At 36.7% G+C, this 22,549-nt stretch overlaps 2 protein-coding genes and 1 long non-coding RNA gene across 4 annotated transcripts; 1 reads left to right on the plus strand and 2 right to left on the minus strand.

The window, feature by feature from the left end:
- Positions 1-534: 534 nt before the first annotated feature.
- LOC137721183 (uncharacterized) lies at positions 535-15,132 on the plus strand. The gene is made up of 15 exons (XM_068460288.2): positions 535-900; positions 1,071-1,159; positions 1,260-1,326; positions 1,443-1,558; positions 1,995-2,061; positions 2,204-2,252; positions 2,625-2,710; positions 2,844-3,100; positions 3,173-3,228; positions 3,765-3,850; positions 4,418-4,510; positions 5,100-5,427; positions 13,456-14,009; positions 14,389-14,623; positions 14,719-15,132. Exons 1-15 carry the CDS (start codon positions 709-711, stop codon positions 14,937-14,939), a joined length of 2,496 nt encoding a protein of 831 aa, XP_068316389.2. The 5' UTR covers positions 535-708; the 3' UTR covers positions 14,940-15,132.
- LOC148699230 (uncharacterized) lies at positions 4,853-13,163 on the minus strand. Of its 2 annotated transcripts, XR_015965499.1 has the most exons (5): positions 13,090-13,163; positions 11,645-12,684; positions 10,995-11,083; positions 7,262-7,334; positions 4,853-5,441 (listed from the first exon to the last, which is right to left on the minus strand). It is a non-coding gene; the product is annotated as an uncharacterized LOC148699230 (long non-coding RNA). The 2 variants fall into 2 exon arrangements; XR_015965498.1 differs by having other exon boundaries at positions 10,995-12,684.
- A 398-nt stretch (positions 15,133-15,530) lies between the features above and the next one.
- LOC137721184 (ras-related protein Rab11D) lies at positions 15,531-17,825 on the minus strand. Its single transcript, XM_068460289.2, has 2 exons — positions 17,419-17,825; positions 15,531-16,193 (listed from the first exon to the last, which is right to left on the minus strand). Exons 1-2 carry the CDS (start codon positions 17,640-17,642, stop codon positions 15,749-15,751), a joined length of 669 nt encoding a protein of 222 aa, XP_068316390.1. The 5' UTR covers positions 17,643-17,825; the 3' UTR covers positions 15,531-15,748.
- Positions 17,826-22,549: the final 4,724 nt, after the last annotated feature.

The raw sequence follows: 22,549 nt of genomic DNA on the forward strand, positions 1-22,549 counted from the left end.
TTTTTTTTTTTATCAAATTGTATGATACTAATTTACCAATTGGTGCTAGGTAAATTGTTGTGTTGTATGTGAAAATCAAATTATTTCAGAGGGCGAAGTGGGGGTTTGTATATTTCAACAGATGAGTTAAGATAAATTGTTGTGTTGGATTAGATTCTCTTATCTCAGAGTGCTAGGTAAATTGTTGTTTTGGATTAGGTTATTTTATCTCAATCTCATCTGTTGAAATATACAAACTCCTACCTCGCCCATTGAAATAATTCAAGTTTCACGTACATTATTCAAATTTTTCAAACAGTTAAGTAATAAGTCGCTATTTATAGGGACGTTTGTTTTTCATTGTCTTTTGATGGAGTTGTGTATGATATTTTCTATTGTGTGGTCCTCAAGGTCCTTTATTGTTTTGGGGTTTTTGATATTTTCCCTTCTTTTTTTCTTTTTTCTTTTTCTTTTTTTTTTTTGTCAACATTGCACATTCATTAATAAGGAAAAACAATACAAAGAGAGAAAAGCATAACAAAGGTGGCCCAAGATAAGAAAAGAACACAAAATAGAAACCCTAGATCTAACAAAGAAACAAAGCAGCCCAAACCAAGACACCCGGAAGCCCAAGAATCTGTTTGCAGTTCCCATAAAACTCACAGCGAGCGGAACAGCGAAACTCTTTTCGCTGAGACCAAGCATCAAACAGTTAAGCTACATACCCAAATGGGAGGCGGCGGCGGCAGAGGCAGAGGCGGTTCTCGCACTCAGCGACGCCACTTCCGTCAGAACAGAGAGAACGTTTGGAAGCGTCCCAAGTCTGATCCTTCCTCTGAAAACACCAATGAAAACAATGGCGAGAATCGTGGTTGGGAACCCTTTGCCACTCAAAACCCTGCATTCGATGAATACTATAAGGTGATATCAGATTCTATATACATACATACATACATATATATATATATATATGTTTGTATGTTTATATATCTGCATGTATGTTTTTGGAGTAAAAGTTTGTTCATTTTCTTCTTTTGGAAGTAAGTTATGGTCATTATTTATTCGTGTGTGGAATGTGTTAATGGTGGTAGGAGCAAGGGATAGTGAGCCCAGAAGAGTGGGATGCGTTCATTGAAGTTCTTCGAAAGCCGTTGCCTGCTGCTTTTAGAATCAATTCAAGGTGATTGAAATAATGTCTTTTCTATGTGTTTTCATGTTTTAAATGCGGCTTAATTCTATGTGACACACAATTCTCAATTGAACTTATGTGGATATTGCAGTAGCCAATTTTGTTCGGATATCCGAAGGCAGTTAGAGGATGACTTTATGATCTCTCTGCAATCTGAGGTTGGTCTCTTGTAGGCTACTTTACAAATGAAATGTAGCGAAAAACTGTGCTGCATCATTTGGGTTTTGTTGTAAATTCTAAGGTATTTATGATTATATAATCTGTACTATTCCAGGTAAGTGAAGGGGGTGAACCACAGCCTATTAGGCCGTTGCCTTGGTATCCTGAGAATCTAGCTTGGCATTCGAATTTCTCTCGCATGCAGCTGAGGAAGAACCAAACACTTGAGAGGTAAATGATGTATTATGTGAGGATTCATTGTAGTTTGTAATGTAAGTGGTAAATACATTCTTAGAAACAAGTAATCTAGGCATTTGTTGTTCTGTGATTATAATGGTAAAAGTTTTTCGGTCGGCTGATGGTGTTGGGGATTTTTACTACCACCTGTCCTGTAGTAATTTTTAATCAAGATGAATGGCTGAGTTGACTCTTGTATTAACCACAGAGCTCCTATATGAATAATACTGATTGGTTGTTGTTGTTGTTGTTTGGATCGACCATAACTATTGTGATGGTTTCCAGGTTGATCCTTCTTCATTTTCTAACTTATATAGAATTTAACCAAATTCTCCATAATGGCATCAAGTTACTCTTTTTTGTTTCGATCTATCCCCCATTTTAATATTATTTCTGTGTGTTCATGGTTCTGATGGTATCAATATCTCAGGTTTCATGAGTTCTTAAAGCTTGAAAATGAGATTGGAAACATCACAAGACAGGAGGCTGTCAGCATGGTAGGCCTATGTTACATGCAGTCTGATCCTGAAATAATGCTGTAATATTCATTTATAAATTTTGGGCGTTTCAGTGCAAGTAGTTTACCTTATAGTAATGCTCAAGTATTCAGTTACACTATTTTAATTTTTTATGTTACAGGTGCCTCCACTATTCCTTGATGTACGTCCAGATCATTTTGTACTTGATAGTAAGCAACTTATATTGCATTTACCCTTTTCCCCTTTCTCAAACTGAAAATTTAGGAACCTAGTTGACCCAAATGATGAGACTTGAATCATGAGCGTCAAGTGAAAATCTAATCGGTTGTGTTCTATATGGTGTTTTCAAGCTTCTTGTCAGCATTGTGAGTGTTGGTGAAAAATGTAGTTTGGATTGGAGATGCATAATTCCTTGTGGGACTTATTTTATTCTGAACACTCTGTTCTATGGTGCATTTTTCAAAATTTATAAGGAAAAATTGTTACCGTATTGATTGTGACAGTTCTTTTTTTTTTTTTTTTTTTTTGCATTACAACACTAAACCTACTGCTTATTGACCGTCTGCTATAATTTTTCTCAGTGTGCGCTGCACCAGGTTCGAAAACATTCCAATTGCTTGAGATTATACACAGATCAATGAAACCAGGATCCCTACCTGATGGATTGGTATGGTTCCTTTTAATTATATACTGTTTCACATTCCTTATATCAGTTAGTGTTTTCCCTTCATGTGCCATGGATTTTCCCTCATTTAACCATTTATGATTTTGGTTCCTTGTTTTATTGGCTCATTAATTAGGTTGTAGCAAATGATCTTGATGTCCAAAGATGTAATCTACTCATCCATCAAACAAAACGAATGTGCACAGCCAACTTAATAGTCACAAATCATGAGGCTCAGCACTTTCCTGGCTGCCGGGCAAAGTCTACTGCTTCCGAAATAGGAGCTGAAATGGAGCCACCCATCAGCCAACTTGTGTTTGATCGTGTTTTATGTGATGTTCCTTGCAGTGGAGATGGTACCCTTCGCAAGGCTCCTGATATATGGAGGAAATGGTATAACTTTTATTTTTTCAATCACTATTTTTCTTTTGGCAGGTTGATGAGATTTGTTTTGCTTATATACAGGCATGCTGGATTGGGCAATGGGGTTCATCCTCTACAAATTCAAATAGCTATGCGAGGTATTTTCATGAAAAGCAATTTCTCATAGTTTCTGTATGGCTTATTTTTTGCAATGGCCCCTGGACTTGAACTTAATCTCCCTTTCCCCCCTGAAACAAAAATAACACCACCTAACCCCCTGAAACTCAAGTTTTGTTCTGCTCTACATGAATGCTGTTAAGTTGCTTACGTGGCACACATGTGGGACCTCTTGCACCAATAATATGACGCCACATGGATTAGATATTAAATCAAAATTTTGAATTAAGTCATAAAGAAATTATTTAAAAAATAGAAAGTTAAATAAAAATAGAGGGAGAGGAGGAGAAGAAGAGATCAGAGGGAGGGGAGTGTTAAGGGAGACTAGGCCAAAGTGATAGGGGCGGACCATTCGTCGATGACACATGTTTGGCTTTAGCAACCGCTCGTCAGGGGGAAAATGAGATCAAAATTCAAGTTCCAGGGGGCATACCAAAAAATAAGCCTTTCTGTATATTTTCATGGCTCTATGCTTAGCTTCCTAGTATATTCTCATATGTTATATTGTTTATCCTAGGTTTATCATTGCTTAAAGTTGGTGGAAGAATGGTGTACTCTACCTGCTCTATGAATCCAGTTGAGAATGAAGCTGTGGTTGCTGAGGTAATATGTTTGGTTATTTTCTTACAAAATATTTAACTTAGAACTTGATTGGTTGAAAGATTGTATTTTATAAGTGGCAACAGCATGGTTTATCCATACAATTGAAGAGGCCTTGTAGGCCATGGTAGTTAGCCATGGAATGCCAACCATGCAACTGTTGTTTCTTCTAGTTCTCTTGACTTTGTTCACTTCTTGCAAACTGATGAGTGGATTGGAACACTTCTTCACCTTCATATGATTAATTGATTTTATGGATTTGTTTATTTGGTCACTCTGTTTCAGCTTTATGTTTTAGCTTTTAATTGAAGTATTATCTTTATGATGAAATAGTACATGGGTAAACATTTTGTTTTAGTTTGATGCTTTTGACCTTGCTATGAGTGGCAGAGTTTCATAATTTTTTGTTGTGCTTCTTTATTCTTTTGTTTGGATGACCTTGCTATGAGTGGTAAATTACATCTTTTTTATTTTGGGAAAGTGTTCCTTTTTATAGTCCGACTTTCCATGGATTGTGGTCATTGCGCTATTTGACCACTGTGTCCCTTTTTTTTTTTTTTTTTTTTGCAGATTTTGCGGAGAGGTGGTGGGTCTGTTGAGCTTATTGATGTCTCTAGTGAGCTGCCTCAACTTGTTCGAAGGCCAGGTCTTAAAAAATGGAAGGTCAGTGTTAGATTTACCTTTCTTTAAGGTAGTACTGTATAGTGAAAGCTTGATGTGCACAACATATTATTGAATAAGAATTGTTTCCTTAGTTTGTGTAACATAGGTTTGTTTCTGATTACTGAATGGGATCATGCTGATATCACTTTTAGTGCTATTGTTATGCTGGTGCTCTGAAAATTGTCAGATCTAACCGTTGATTGTGTCATGTATTCACTACACTAATATAAAACTGTAATAAGGTATATTTGCCATAAATAATTCTGATGTAAAGGAGAAGATATCACAAATTTCCATTCTTCTCCTGATAAAAGCTGCAGGGGTTAAGAAATCCTTTTGCAATCAATGCATTATATTGCACCATCAATGTTAGGTGAAGCCATTTTATTTTACTCTTGCTGCGTGGTTATTTATAAATTGAGTCAACATTGTAATTATTTGTCTTTAATACATATATAGCTATCTTCATAGCATAGTAAAATAAGTCTACAAGGATAGTGGTCTCAATTGCAATATTTTGTCCAAACATCACCTACTGTGTTGCAAGTTGCAGCGTCAGTAATAAATCCATATTCATTCGACAATGCAGATACGTGACAAGGGTAGGTGGTTAGCTTCCCACAAAATGGTCAGCAAATATCGCAAAAGTGTCATTGTTCCCAGCATGTTTCCTTCTGGAAGAAGCTTTACAGAACAAATGGACGCTAATGGTAGTATGGAAGTGGGAGAAAAGCATGAGAATGGTGGAAATGTTGAAGATGCATTGCAGTCAACTGATGATCCTGCAACTATAGCCAATGAACAAGAGGAGGAAGTTTCTGATTTTCCACTAGAACGCTGCATGAGGATAGTCCCGCATGATCAAAACGGAGGAGCTTTCTTCATTGCTGTCTTCCACAAACATTCTGCTTTGCCAGGTGAGTTCAAGTTTCTTCAAAGAGTTGAAGTGCTCTGATTTAGTATGCCTGTGCTAAAATGTTAGCTTTACTGTATTTTGTCTTCTTATATGGGTATGAAGGGGTTGTTTGCATCGTACATAGAAAACACGTCTCTGTTTTACCTCAATCCTAATGCTGAAAATATTTATGACCTCAAACAACTTACCCCATTATTCTCTTCTCTCATTTAGTTAATGCTCTTTCGCCTAATAAATTCTTTTCAAAGATATTTAGGAGAAAAAGAGTACACCTTAAAAAGAATTTAAAATAAAATGACGTGTCACACATAAATTGGGTTATAGTGTCAATTAGATATTGCTGCCCACGCGATGCGGGATTAAAAATTGTAAGAGATTTTGTTTGACTTTGAAAAATCTGAAAATTTGAGTCATAGAAGATTAACATTATTTACATTGAAATCATTAGAAAGATTTTTTTCATACAAAAGATTTAATCAATACAGTCCACATACAAAAAATCGTAGAACTCTTGGCTATCTACATAAAAAATATAAAAAAAAAAAAATTAGATCTAGACCTTCCACTTGATTGTGGTTTTTGATCAATAGTAGAACTTATATACAAAAGATTACGAAACGTTGGGTTATTTACATGCAAAAAAATATTAGGGAATGTTGTTTCATTTATCTTGAGAAAATATGACCGAAATTGTTCACTGGAGCACCAAAAGTTTTCCTCCAGTACTCTTGATTGTCAAGAAAGCTGCCTAGGCAAAGAAATAAAATGAAATTACATGCAATTATTTTATACACCAACAAATTTATACTATAAAGAAAATAAGAATAAAGTATGACCACCTAGTCATTTATTTATTTATTTTTTTTGAGGAAAGGAATCTGGTTTATACCAGTTGGAGAGAACTTTTTTTCAGTGATTTAATAGGATCTTATTTAGAACAGTGCAATCTAATATTTAGTTAGTAGGTGATGTTAAATATTTTGGAGGTGTGAATATTGAGATCTATGTTATTACTAAACAAACAATCTAAAAATCAAGTTAACACCCATGGATTTATCCACTGTATTCTCAAGAGGACCTAATTCACTTCTTCATTCTACCTAACATGAATAACACTTAACATTTCACATGGAGCCTAAAACAATAGAACAATATAAGAAATGGTAGAAATCAAACATGAATTTTGAAAGCCTAAACTAATACAAATTAGAAGACATGACATTAAATTAATTGGTAGATTGAAGCCTAACCAGGTTGAGAGTGAAGCTTGTTCTGTGCAAAAAGTCATAGAAGGTACGACTCTAAACACTCGAGTTAGAAGGGATCTCTATGAACAATGAGTAGGTAAGGAAAACACTGGCAGAAACGCTTAAAAGAATTAATCTAGTATCATTTACATGAAAGGGAAAAAAATTGAAAAAGCTTACTGCTTTTCTCATCCAAACTAAAGGCATATCAAGATTGCGTTCTTGCAGTGACGTCAGTTTTCAGCTCCAATAGAAATGAAATTTTGAATAAAATTGCACGATTAAAATTGTTTTTCTAACCTTCTTCATAGCCCTGAAATTATACAACTATTATTATTTTCCCTGATAGTTCTCATTTACACCTTTCCTGGAATTACACAACTAATGTTTTTTTCCCTAGTCCTCATTTGTAACTTGGACATATCAATTAGAGTAGTTAAAATTGTCCATATGCCAAACAAACCAAGATAAAGAGCTCATTTTACAGTAATATGAGTGTACCAACATCAACAAAAACACTATAAAACATTAGTGGAGCATAATTGAGATTTCACTTGCCAAAACAAAAGAAAAAGAAAACAAACTTACAATAATTCAGTCTTCAATCCTGAGGTCCTACTGCTGAAAGAACCAAATCTCAATGCGAGGTTTTTGCAATTTCCTAAAAAATACAAATAAAAAGTCAAAACCCTAGTAAAAAAAGTAACCGAGCTGCGAGCTTTCTTTTTTTTGAGAAGAAACTATAACATTTTATTATAAAAGAAAAGTGAAATACACAGAAGTGGATAAGAAATCCACCAAGAACAGAACAAGAAAATCTCTCAAGAGGATCTAATTACAAGTAGGAAAACCTCAACCAAAATCACTTTACAACTGCTAACATATCCCACAGTATGTGAGAAAGAGAGTAATTCTTAAAATCATTCGAAACTGAAGCCCAGAGGGCTGCCCAATATCTTACTCTTCCCCATAGATCTGCTACCCCCACACCAGTATAATCCTCAAAAATTCTTTTGTTACGCTCCAACCAAATGTTCCAAAAAACTGCCGACACCAGACAACCCCACAAAGCTTTAGCTTTCCTCGCAATTCCTAGAGCCTCAAAATTGGTGCTTAGAAGCTCAAAACAACCCTTTGGAATGACCCAACTAACTCTAACCTCCTGAAACAATTTCCACCACAGTTGAATCGTGTAAATGGTATCATCAGCAAATTGAAGATGAGAGATCTCCACCCTTTCTTGCCCAATGCCTAAACCTTTGATCAGATGGTTTTCTTGAGCCTTCTCCATTAATCTACTCAAGACATCCACTACTAAGGTAAAAAGAAAAGGTGACAGTGGGTCGCCTTGTCTCAAACCTCTTGAAGCATGAAATTTTCCCCTAGGCCTCCCATTGATCAAAACGGAGAAATTTGCAAAATTTAGACATCCTTGCACCCATTTCCTCCATCTATTGCCAAAGCCTTTTCTTTGTAAAACTTCGTCTAAAAATCTCCACTCAACATGATCATAAGCCTTTTCAAAATCGATTTTGAACACCAATCCCTCCTCTTTCTTCTGCCTCACCTCTTCTACCACCTCATTTGCAATAAGGACAACATCCAAAATTTGTCGGCCTTTAACAAAAGCTCCTTGACGTGGAGAGATTGTGCTGCCCATAACCTCCCTTAATCTTGAAGCTAGGGTTTTCGCATTTTGTATAAACCAGTAACTAGGCTTATAGGCCTGTAGTCCGTCACTTTCAAAGAATCTGACTTTTTCGGAATTAGACAAATAAATGTTTCATTTGTCACTGCATTTATTATCCCGGTCTCAAAGAACTCCTCCATGACCTTCAAAATATCCACTTTCAAGAGTTCCCAACAATGTTGAAACATTTGCAAGGAATAACCATCTGGTCCTGGCGATTTATCCCTTCCACAATCAAAGACTGCTCTTTGTACTTCCGATTCCTCAAAAGGCCTCTCAAGCCAAGCTGCCTCAGATTCACTTATTGAGGCCCAATTGATGCCTTCCAAGCCCCAACATGCCTCTTCGTTGCTACTAAACAGGGACTTGAAGAAGTTAACGATATGTTTTTCTATCTCTTCTGCATCCTTTACCACTCCCCTGTCATCCATTTCCAACCTTTCTATATAGTTTCTCTTCCTTCTCCCACTTGCTATTCTATGGAAAAATTTAGTATTACCGTCCCCTTCTTTAGCCCATTCCACTTTACCTCTCTGTCTTCACTTCACTTCTTCCTTATAAGCCAGATCTTCCACAAGGAAAAGTAACTCTTCCTTCTTTCTTTTAGCAGCAACATCTAGCCCTTCCAACCCTTCTCTCCTATCTAAATCCTCTATGCTAGCCTCAGCATCCTTAATTTGTTTCTCAACATCACCGAAAATTTCCTTACTCCATCTTTGCAACTTTCTTTTGATAGCTTTTAACTTGTACAAAAATTTATAACCCTCCCAACCCTCCACCTGCTCAGATTACCACCTTTGTTTGAAATTGTTCCTGAAATCTGGGTGTTGTAGCCACATGTTTTCGAATCTGAAAGGACTTGGCCCCCATTTCACCTTGTTAGTATCTAGCTGGATTGGACAATGATCAGAAGTGACCCTTGCCAAAGCCATTTGTCTTACCTCTCTTCACAACCTACTGAGAACAAAAATCTGTCTAACCTTCGACACATAGGTTCTTCTCTGAAGTTTGACCAAGTAAATTGAGCATTGAGCAACTCCAGATCCTTGAGTTCTGTATCTTGGATGAAATCATTAAAATTCCTCATGCTTGTAGTCATCCTTCCCCCATTTGATTTCTCATTTACAAATCTCACCACGTTAAAATCTCCTCCTACGCACCATCTTGGTCCGCAAAGACCGTAAAGGCCAGCCATTTCTTCCCAGAACTCCCTTTGCTCTCTATTTTTGCAGGGACCATAAACACCAGATAGCCACCATTCCAACCCATTGAGGGCTTTAATTTTTATGGAGACAGAGAAAGCTCCAACCAAAGATTCAATAACTGAGATGTGTTTGGTGTTCCAAATCACAGCTATACCCCCAGATCTTCCTTGAGCAGGGGCATAAATCCACTCTTTAAATCTGCTTCCCCAAACACTAGCCACAAGCGACTTGTCAATTGATTCTTTCTTTTTTTCTTGTAAGATAATGATATCGGGCTTTAAGCGCCTGAATTACTGTTTCAAAATCAACCTCTTCTGCCTACCTCCCAATCCTCTAACATTCCAGCTAATTATCTTCATTAAATCTGACAATGCCCCTTTGAATTTTCTTTTCTTCCTTGTTTCCACCCACAAGCTTGCTAACATTGACTTTCCCAGTATTCCTTTCATGAAATAAAGACCTTTTCAATGGCACCAAAGAAACTTTCATATTTGACATGAATTTGGTAGTTCGATTTTGTGCTTCACGTTTGACTGATACGCAAGCCGACCTTTTCCTCCTGCTGTACTTTAACAGTTTCTTGTTTTTTCCAATATCCTTGTATTCAACTTGTTCCACAACGTCTAAATCTGCTATATGATGCGACTGAGAAGGTACCTCATCCAACGTCGTCCTTGTTTCCATGGTTGTATCAGTGAAGAGATTGTGAAACACATCGTTAAAGCGATCAAAAACATCGAAGGTTTCTTTTTCATCTTGTGATGAATCACCAAGCTCCTCCTCTGAATCTGATGATTGTGGCATGTATTCGTCTTCAACAAACTCTAACAATTGAGAATAATCCAGACCAAGATCCTCTGTCAACCTCATCCTTTGTTCAGATGATTCCTCCTCAATCAACCCGCCCGATGGGCTTATTGGAACTTCATCGACATCACTCTCCTTTTCTTCCATCTGTTCACAAACAGTATTTAAGAAAGTGAGATTGGGAGATTGAATTTCCTTCAGTTTGGGCCTCTCGAAAGGAGTCTGATAAGATCCGAACTCATCTGGAAGAAAATGCTTCAGTCTTTTTCCACATTTATCAGATTCGCCTAATCTCCCAAGGAAATTCAATTTGAAACAAATTGGGGTTCTTCTTGAAACACCAACATGATGACAAACTCAGATGACAAAATCAACATGATATTAGATAATACATTGTATTGATTATAAAGCTTCATTATCACATTTAATACCAATAATGATGATTAAAATATGATATTGAGAAACATAATACAAAAATGAAATCTGATATTTAAATTGATTGGCCTATCTGATGTTTATGCAGTTCAAGTATCAATTCAAATATCAAATAGTGTTTCAAATATTAGAAGAGCTCTGTTATGCAATCTACAATTTGTGAAAAGAGAAGTTAAGAAAATACCTTTTGAAGGTTCTGCCCTGTAAAATGTTAGTACTTCACTTCAATTTGCCAGGTGCATCCGCGTGTGTACCTGCAGTTTTGAAATTGGCCTGCTTTTGCAGAAGTGCCCAAATTTCAAGGGTTACTCAATTTCATTTTTGAAAGACATTATGTAATTATGATAATAGTTAAGTGTATTATCAGAAATTCTTAACCATAATAACGATGAAATGACAATATGCATAGGTTCATATTAGATAATTTGAACATATTAAAAGATGATTCAAGTTAAAACCTGCAACATAACTATTTGTTTAATTAGAACATGAATCAAAGCTAACTGTTGCAATTCATGTTTGGATATAATATTTATAGGAATTATATTCAATTCAAATGATCTATGAATTTGCAAAAACATAACACAAGATGATAACATTTAATATGTTATTGTGCTTATTAAATTAACTAAATAATATTATGAACTCTATTGATTTACTTGGTAATCATTTGGTTCTCACATGCAAAATAAAACAGGCAACATGGCAAACCACATGGTTTAGATTTTAACCCAGAGCTTAGAATAATATGAACTATATAGAACACAAAAAAGATATATATGTGTATATACATACACACACACACATATAGGGAAAAAAGAGATGAAGATATACATATCTTTAGCAATCTTTGAAGAAGCTCTAAGTTTTGTCCACTTCTCGAGGTCGATCCTTGATTGAGAAGAACAAAGTCGATTTCGATCTTATGTAGGCTAGGAGGAAGGGCTATCTCCCAAATTTTAAGCGAGAGATATATTATTGATGTCGAACTCATAACCCTACTATAAAAGAACCTTCTAAGAAAGAACAACGAATGAGGTAGCTATTCCACTTTGTAGCCAGCTAGTTTGTTCAATTTATCTTTGCTATAATAAAGCCTCTAAAAGTATGTTTAAGGATTGTAGTTCACACTGTAATCTCGTATGAGAGAGAGAGAGAACTTGTTCAATTTGTTGGCAAGCTTCAAAGGCTAAATTTGCTGGAGCCCTTCTCCTCTCCAGGACCTTGTTCTGCATCTGAAAATCTTCCTTTGGCCCCTCTTTATTGCCGTTATGTATATTTTTTTCTTACATACAGATATATATAACTGAGATGCAAATCAGAAGGAATGTGGATGTACAAATCACATGAGAATTGAATTGATAAGTGCATAGTAGCCAAAATCCCTAAAAAAATTGGAATATACAAACAAAAAAATCCAAACGGAAAAAACCAAGGAAATTCGAAAAGGAGGATGGTCAATATATGCGTTTTAGTAATCAATCTATATTTGAAGCAATGAAAAAAAAATAGCATATGACATGAGCTATCATAAATTAAAATTATCAACAATCTCCTCTATCTTGCTCAAATAATATGTATCTAATAACTTTAGAATACCTATTCCCATTACGAAACATAGAGAAACTACAAACCATAATAAATACATTGAAATACGCAAATATGCAGCAAATCCCTCAAGCAATTAAGAAAAAAAATGCCTCTTAAATCAGCCACCAAATAAATTAACAATTGTCTCCATGAAAGAAGTAAAATGGATAAAAAGATACTTGGTTTCATTCAAAACAATTCCAAGTCCACAGCATTTCGTTCAAAACAGTTCAAATTCCACAACCCCTCGAGCAATTGGGGTTGTAAGTTACGTAATCGGATGGCTGCATCCAAACGAAGAGCTTCAATCAATTAAAGTCAACAAAATATCAATAATTAATCTAAAAAACAAAAAAAAATAAAAAAATCAAATAAATGAACACTAGGGGTCTGAGGAATGTAAAATCTGAGACCAAAAAAGAAGAAATTTTGGGGATTTTTTTTTGGAAGAATGGAAGAGCCCTGGCTTTTCCATCCTTCTTGCCTTCCACGATGAGCAACACATGTATAGGAGGGGCAAATAAGTAAATCTACTGTCCAACACACGTTAAAAAGCTCAGAATGAGTACCAAATAAAGGGAAAACTCATCAAATCACTGTTAATGATCAGTGTTGGGGAAATTGAGTTTGGGAAGCATTCATGCAAAGGAAATTTGATCACAAATTGAAAAAAAAAGAGAGAGACGAACCTTCTTGCGGAGGCCAGGGGGTTCAGGTCTTGAGAGAGAGCTGGAGAAATCCGTTCTGGAAGCAAATGGAAGAGCCCCGGCTTTTCCATCCTTCTTGCCTTCCACGATGAGCAGCACGTGTATAGGAGGGGCAAATAGGTAAATCTACTGTTCAACACATGTTAAAAAGCTCAGGATGAGTACCAAATAAAGGGCAAACTCGTCAAATCACTGTTAATGAACAGTGTTGGGGAAACTGAGTTTTAGTATATATAATGTGTCGCCTGTAGTTTTGTTTAGGATTTGAAGAAAGGCATGTGCTGCCAGCTTTTGTGATCTGTTTATATTTATTTTAATTTGGTTTCCTCTTTCCCTTTCATTGAGCAGCCACTCAGGGGAAACCTAGTAGTCCTAAAGGGGACTTGGACTCGAGAAATGATGAGCCGGAGGTGGAATTACAAAATCAGGGTAACCAAGATACAAATGGGATAGTGGTTAGTTTGGCAGATGGTACAGATGAGACTTTTTCAGAAGCAGCTTCAGAGGCAGGGTTTATTAAGGACGAACTAGATGGGGTGTCTTTGGAACTCGATCCTTCTGTCACACTTGAAGAAAATGTATCGGAGAAAGCCGAAGAGCCTGTTGATGAGGAAATTGATCCCAAAAAAGCTGGAGGAAAGAGAAAGAAGCAGTGTCAAGGCAAGTGGAGAGGAGTTGACCCTGTTGTTTTCTTTAAAGATGAAGCTACCATCGATAGCATAAAGACATTCTATGGCATTGATGAATCGTTTCCCTTCAATGACCACCTTGTTACAAGAAACACCGATGCTAATCATGTGAAGAGAATTTACTACATCTCAAAGTCGGTCAAAGATGTTCTTGAGCTGAATTTCTCCGTTGGACAGCAACTTAAGATAACATCCATTGGGCTTAAGATGTTTGTGAGTATTTTAAATATGAATTTGTTTTTTTCGTCTTTTAAAAAAATGCTGTTATATGATTCGAGTTTCTAGATATGTGATCAAAGAAGGTTCTACAAAATTGTCATGCCTATAGATAGGTTGATCACTTTCTAAATCCCATAGCGTACGTGTGTTTAAAATTAATACAATGAGCGAAACAAGTAGTGCAGTGCCTACTGTTTCGGTGTAGTGGATTCCAAGTTGGTCGTACATATGATTTTCATCCTAGGATTCTCATGCTTTGAAGCTAGAGATTCTGGTAAAGCCCGGGACTGATGAACAAAAGTTTTTTCTACATTCTGGAGCTACCTTTAAATATTCCGTAACAGTCATTCTCTAATTTATTCTCGCACAACAGGAACGACAGACTGCAAGAGAAGGCAATTTGGCACCTTGTTTATTCCGGATATCATCAGAAGGGTTGCCACTTATTCTTCCATACATCACCAAACAGATTCTATGTGCATCCCTTGTGGACTTTAAGCATCTTCTTGAGTATAAATCTATCAAGTTTGCTGATTTTGTTGATTCTGAGTTTGGTCAGAAGGCATCAGGCATAATGTCAGGATGCTGTGTGATAGTTTTGAGTAAAGGTATACACCATCATTTGTTCAGGGACCAGAAGTGCACATTCATTGTATTTTTTTTTCCTTCTTTTTTTACACCTACGTAAACTTTATATCTGCAGATGGCAAAGCCACGTCGGGTCCTATTGAAGTAGAGGAGTCAACAATAGCCATTGGATGCTGGAAAGGTAGGTCGAGTTTGTCTGTGATGGTCACTGCAATTGACTGCCAAGAACTGCAAGAAAGGCTTTTGGCACGCATGGAAACCGAGACGGGACCTTTGGGGAAGAAAAACGAGGCTTCTAATGTCAACGGGTATGAGATACAGGACATGAAGCGATAACTTCATCGGAGGATTAAGCGATAACTTCTGTAATCCCAGGGTTGCATTGTTGTACTCTAATTAGATAATTTAATACAAAATTGGATTTTCCTTTTTAACATCGAAATATTCTTCGTATTTCAGGCCGGTTTTTGGCGAATTTTTATTTTTGTCTATGACATTGTTCAACGAGATTAATCATCCTCATTCATTATTTCTTCTTTCTTGTTTTGGTTGTGTTTTGTGGCAAGTGCTATACTCAGGTCATGGGTCATGCCTTTTAAGTGGTTTTTTTAAGCGTTATCCCGCCAAATAATTGCAGTTGTAAATGCTCTTAACGACATAAGCTACAAATCTCTCAAATGAATGTACTAATCTTGTTAGTGTGTACTAACCTCATTCATTTCTAACGATTTGAATATACAAAACATTGCCGCAACATTTGTAGTGGTGAGTCATAAAAAGGGACATTTGTAGTAGCGAGTCATAAAAAGGGGCTTGGCTGAGTGGTACAAGTTTTATGCAAAATCTATCTGTTGCAAAGATTTATTAGATGCAAGATTTAACCGTTGATTTCCGAACCACCCAATCGCATGTGCAGCAGAAACAATATTCCAAAAACTGCATTCAACTATATTTCAAACAGATCAACAACGAGCAGACCCAAATCAGGCTCGTCTTTAGTTCTTCATTTCAAATTTTCACATGCAAACTAAAGCAAAGCAATGCGCAAAATATACAACGGAAATATATCACACCCCTCAAAATTTGCTAGTATTAAGAATTTCGAAGAAAGTATTCGATGTTTACAAATCAGCCTTCCCGTTGAATCACGACGTACAGCACGCCTTGCTCTTAGCTGGGATTTCTTGTGCAGGGCCCGGGATAAGGATTTTCTTACCAGCCAGAGGTGCAGGGTTCCCGTTACCTTGATTTTCGTTGGCTGCAAGGCTCTTCTTGTTAACGATGTTGAATACCTCTGTCAACACAGTCGAGAAAGCATTCTCTACATTTGTTGCTTCCAGGGCTGAGGTCTCTAAGAAGAAAAGTCCCTCCTTTTCAGCAAATTCTTTGGCATCTTCAGTGGGGACTGCACGCTGGTTCTCGAGATCACTTTTGTTGCCTATCAGAATGATGACTATGTTCTTGTCCGCATGACTGCGCAGCTCCTCCAGCCAACGTGGTATGTGGTCAAAGGTCTGGCGTTTGGTTATATCATAGACCAGCATTGCCCCAACAGCACCCCTGTAGTATGCACTTGTCACCGCTCTATATCTGCTCAAAACAGAATAAGAGAAGAAATAGACACATCAATTGCCAATACACCAAACTTTTCCATGACGAGAAAGTAAAGGAGTGACAGCCAGAGTAAAGCTTCTAATCCACCTAGTTTACATATCCAAACAAGGCTAACTTTTATTTTCTTTGAAAATGATGTACTTTGTTTATTTAAAGGATACCAAAAGCCGAGCCTCATATGAACATATGATGTTTTGACTTGCTCTATTATACATGGTACTTGCTGATAAAGATACCATGAGAAGAATGAGATGCACAAATCATCTTATACAGTTATACGAGGCAAAGTTGACCGGTTTAGTTGTCAACCATCTATACTTCGTAGAGTAAACCTGTCCAAAATCGTGCATCATCATAATGAAGACAATCGTCACCCGAGCAATTATCCATTCCCATCTAAAAATAAATCAACTCTAAAGTCTAATATCTTCTTTTTAATGAAATTAACCTTTAGGCCAAATCTGGAATAAACAGGCACGAATCGCAAGCCTGGACAAATCATATTGTCATGCCTCTCAAATAGGGGAAATCAAAAGAGTAATTATTCACACCGTTTGACAAAGGGTAACAATTCTTATCACGCTTTATCATCCATGGTATCTCCAAGTTACAAGAAAATGAAACTAAGATCAAAACTAGATTATGAACTAAACACGATTTCATATCTTTGTAGCCAAAAACCTTATTAATGGTGTCAAGTTTTTACAACTAAGCAACACACGGATCACATAAAGAAACCGATAACTAATTTAATTCTCGGTATTTAACATTTCTAATCATTCGAGTGGATATCCAAATCAATATCACAACATATTAAGTACGCTATCAGGTTCAAAAACATGGATCTAAAACTCTCAGATAAATAGAAAACTACTAATCTTACCCAAACTTTCTGTACAGATTTTTCTCACTGTGATTATCTAATTCATATGTAGCATACAGAGAAGTAATTCACTTACCAACATTAAAAATTTACTTGAAGAAATCATCCCAGAAAGAAGGAAAAGAAAAAACTTCAAAGGATGTAATGCAATCTATGCATACAGCTCACCAAAAAAGCAACTAAGAACTTTTACTAAAACAGGAAAAAGTAAAAAAAGCAGAAAGTTTAATGAAATCGCTGCAAACTATCAATCCAAAAAACCCAAGTAGCAGATTGAAAGAAAAGGGTTGTATGCTACAGCTAGAGAGAGAGAGAGACCGTTCTTGGCCAGCAGTGTCCCAGATCTGAGCCTTGACACTCTTGTGCTCGATGAGGAGGGTCCGAGTCTGAAACTCGACACCGATGGTGGCTTTGGAGTCCAAGCTAAACTCGTTTCGGGCAAACCTGGCCAGAATCTGAGACTTGCCCACCGCAGAGTCTCCTATCAATACCACCTTGAACACATAGTCTACCTTCTGGCTCGCATCCCCATAACTCGCCATTTCTCTATCCCCTCCCAACTCAACTACTCCAACTCTCCACTCAAATGAGAAGAAAACCCAGATCGCTACTTCTGCTATCAAACCTCCGCAAAGGAAAACACTTGAAACTTATCGAACCCCCAAGACTTCTACTTTTGTTTTTTTTTTTTTTTTGAAAAATGATAGGATGTCTGTAATGCACTAGTTGCACGACAAAACTAATTTATCAGTTATGATTGTCGTTAATTTAAAGGTAAATTATTCTACCCCCTAAATATTGAGTGTAATTGTAATTTTATATATTAATTTTAAAATATTTTAATCTCATATATTAGTTATTATTTTATTTCAATTTTATACAAAAGTTAAAAAATTTATTAAATTAGCTGTTAAGTGATGACATAGTAGTGATAAGTCCTACAATTTTGCTAACGTGACACTTGTGCCACGTGGCAAAAAAAATTAAAAATATATAATTAATAAAATATTATTTTTTGTTAAATTTTTGTATAAACATAATTTTTTTTTTTAATAAAAAAAAAGCCAAACCCTCCCCAATCCAGCGCCATTCATCCTCTGCCCTCCCCTTTGGTTTCTTTAACCAGTTCTCTTCTCCAATTCGTCAACCCACGCCGTTCTTCCTCTCCTTCTTGATTTTTTTTATTATTTAGTTTTCTTTTCCAATTCCTCCCAGGGATTCGAAATGCACAAAATGCTAACAGAAATGGCAGCCATCACCACCTCAATCCAAGAAACCCAAACACACCATGGAATCAATCTGTTGGTGACATTCTGGCAAAGGCTAGCGACCTCGGCGAGGATCAGGATGGTGAGTGGAGAATGTGCTATGCAAGGCAACGTAACCGCAGGTGAGGAAGACGAAGAGTGGCGAGGTGGTTGCTGGGGAAGAAGACGAGTTAAGGAAAACCGGTGAGGAAGTAGGCAACGCTGTAATTAATGACGAAGTTCTGGAATTAGGTGTTGCGAACAGCGAATACGGTCAGGGTCGTAGAGAATGGTAAAGTGGATAGGACGAGGGCGGGGTGTCGTGGGCTTGGAGAACGTGGGGGGCATAGGACTAGGTAGGATTTAGGGTTTTCCTTTTTCTTCTTTCTATTTTTTTAAGTTTTTAATTGTAACCAAAGGGGAGAGGATGCAGGAATTGGATCCTCTCCTGAGCAGGAGATCAGGATCCTCCTCACCCGCTAACACGGGTCGTTGGATCAATCCAACGATTACAAACAAAATGCCCTCTAAAAGTTATAATAATTGTAGTCGTTGAATCAAAATCCAATAGCACGTGTTAGTGGGTCAGGAGGATCCTGATCTCCTGCTCAGGAGAGGATTCTGAGGATGAATGGCCTGGGACTGGGGAGGGTTTGGTTTTTCCTTTTTTTTTTTTTTTTTATATATATATATTTTTAATAAAAATTTAACAAAAGAATTGATATTTTATTAAAAAAAATTATTACTTGTTTTGCCACGTGGCACAAGCTGGCAGTCGCGTCAGCAAAATTGTAGAGTCTACTATTACCACATCATCACTTAATAGATTTTTTATCGGTTATATGAAATTGAAATAAAATGATAACTAATGTATGAGATTGAAATGTTTTAAAAATGTTTTATGAGATTTTTATTGCACCCAAACCTAAGGATGTAAAATGTAACTTAGCCTTAATTTAAACATTAAAATCGTTAGACCATATCTAAAGGAGATGTTAAATCCCAAGTAGAATGTCATGTAATCAAATTGAAGGTAGAAGCAAGTTTCAACCGATATGTTAATCCTATGTGGATTGACATATGAGAAAAGGTGATGTCAAATAATTTTTTATTATTTTATTGTGTGAGTTCCATTAAATGCACTAATTATAGATTTTGAAAATTAATTTTAATTGATTTATTTTTAAAATGAGTCATACAAATATCATTTATAACAAAAAACATATCGGTTGGAAAAAGAGAAAATCTGATATTGTCACATCAGCCATCAAATTAACATTTGACATTTATTTTTTGACATCTCCATTATAGATGCTCTTACGCAATCAAATATCTAATGTCAATTTTGGTTACAATATTTACATATATTTAATATAATTAATCTCAAAATTCACATAATAATTAAATTAAATAATATAAATATTGTTGTCAAATTTTAATATATTTTGGTGTATAAATATTGACACACCTCGACCCGGAATGTCCACTTGAACTCCGAATCGAGCTGTGTTGGCCGACACCTAGAAGGTGACAAAGCCATAAAGTGTAGTGTGGTAGAATATGTGAATAAATTTAAACCTAAAAGTGCCTAAATATAAGAGTGCGCTGTGAACGGGAATGAACTCATTTCACACGTGATGTCAAAGCATAAGTACAGTACAATAAGATAGGGTGAGAATTATACATCAAAGGTAATCATCTACACCAAGATTTAACAAGAATCCTCGTCGATAAGAAAGCTTAGCGACTAAAACCTAGAGGGGCAAAAAACAATGACGAGTGGGCCTGAAAATAAAGTTTTAATAAAAACCTTTGAAAATGTTATAACCCTTCACTGTAAAACATGTATAATTTCCAAGATATACGTACTACATATAGTATGAAAATACTTACCATAGCCTGCAAAATATCAAGATATCAATACGGCACAATAGTTCATATAAGTGCATGACATCAGTAATCGTATACTTTTGCATAAGCAAACATATCAAACCAAGTGCTCATCGACACATGCTGATGCACGAGTTCATGCAGAGTTATTCTGACATGAACATGACTAAGTGTAATAATGATATACGCTTTAGTACTACAATCACGTGAAGACTGGCGCTATTCGCGATCATATACGAGTCGAAGTTGCTTATTGCAACCTATACGACAAGACTGGCACCTACTTGGATCCAAGGCGAGTGTGTGGTGCGGATGTGAACATACACGTGAAAAATTGGCCCTGGCCCTAGGCGAGCACTAATACCGGTGCAGCAAACGATGAACATAAAACATAAATATAGTCATTCCATCGTGGGTCGATAGTTCTAATCAACATAATATCATTCATAGCTATAGGTATAATCATGGCATCAATAAACATACGCATACATGTGCATCCCGTAGGATTTATGATCACTTCGTAATTTTCCGTTATTTCACTAATTCTTATAAGCATTAGTTTAAGCTAGGCATACGTAGTAAATTCTTCTTCAATGTATAAATGGAAACTAACAAATATTTATATACTATATAAAAGAAAAAACCCACTCACCTAAAGTCAGCGCTATAACTCCCTAGCACGAATATCGAGGCGTTACGAACGATCGTCGCCTAGAACAAATATCAAATCACATTTCAAAATTCTTATCAATAGAACATCTAACTTACATAAAACACATCCCCAAGGATGTTCTAGAATGATTTGTAACCCATTGACCAAAAGTCAACTGCTGGTCAAAGGTCAACGGTAAGGTCCACAACCCTACGTAACTCGATCCGGAAGATCCGTATCTCAGATTTCGGATCTGTAATTCCCAAGAGTTTCAATAAGTTTCTAGCACAACATCCTAAAGTTTCGGAACGATCCAACGGTCGAATCTCTGACAATCGCTAAAATTAAGTGGCAGCCAACGTTTAGATTTACAAACTTAGAAAACCCATCCAGGAAGATCCGTACATCAGATTCCTGATCCGTTGATTCCTAATATCCTTAAATATTATGAACTACTATGTATTAAAGTTTAGTGATGATCCAATGGTCAGATCGTCGAATCATATAATAACCAAGTGGCGGCCCTTAACGGAAATATAACCCAACAACGGAACTTCGTCAATTGGATGTCTAATATGGAATTGGGGCACCCATTTTAGCCTAGGGAGGTCAAGTGGTGTCTCTACCCATGCGCCACCGCACGCAGTGGCCGACAGCCCCAACTTACTAGAAAATTAAACTATTTCAAAAATTTCTTAAATTTTACAGGAATGAAGATCTTAACGAGGGGAAAAAAATTTCATACCTGGTCTAAAATCTAATTCAACCAGGAAGTGGTTTGAGATTACCACGAACCGCCGGAACCCTATAAAAGGTGTGTTTCGATTTGTCACCTTCAGTGCTCCACTGCACCAACCAAGGCTTAGGACTTGTTCCTAGGTTCAAGAAGAGTCGACCTATGGTGGTAGTCGACAGAGTTTGCTTCAGGAATGGCGGATCGCTCCCATGAGACCCTCGGCACCACCCACTCGGTTCCTCAAGAAACTGGGGCTATACGCTATCAAGTTTGGGTGGGAATTGAAGAGGGAAGATCAATGAGTTTAGTGGTGGTGTTGGATGGCTTTAACATGCCGGAAATCTGATGGAAACAGTGACGAAAAAGTCGCCATAAACCAGGTCAGGTGAGGGTCTGGGTTAGGGGTCTCCTCTCTTCTTTCCCTTTCCTCATTTCCTCCTTTCTAATTGGTCACTCCTTTTTCTTCCCTTTTCCCGATTGATCTTTCCCTCTTCTCTGGTTGCTTTCCCTCTCTCCCGTCGTTCTCCTCCGATTGGGTAGCAGCTCCTTCTTTCCTCTCCTTATCTTTCCATTCACAGCCACACACGTGGCTTCCCAGATTTTCTCCAACAATTTTGGAGCCTTCCAAAAAATGATCAATTGACCATTTTGTCCTTGACTTCGGTCGTTAATAACTCCAAATTGTGTTTTGTTTACGTTCATGCGTTTGTAACGACAAGTACAACAAAGATACGCCAAGAAAAAAGATCTTATGTGCCGCGACAAAGCGGTCAACAAAAGTCAACACATTTGCCTCGAAGGGCATTTTCGAAATTTCACATTTTAAAATTATAAAATTCGTAGTAATTGGGGATGGGTCGTTACAAATATTGCAACCAAGATCTTTCCGTTTCTATTTGCTCAAAAATTTCAAAAATTTAGATC

This window comes from Pyrus communis, chromosome 1, assembly GCF_041283825.1.
Source record: "Pyrus communis isolate YQ-2024b chromosome 1, ASM4128382v1, whole genome shotgun sequence".
NCBI lineage: Eukaryota > Viridiplantae > Streptophyta > Magnoliopsida > Rosales > Rosaceae > Pyrus > Pyrus communis.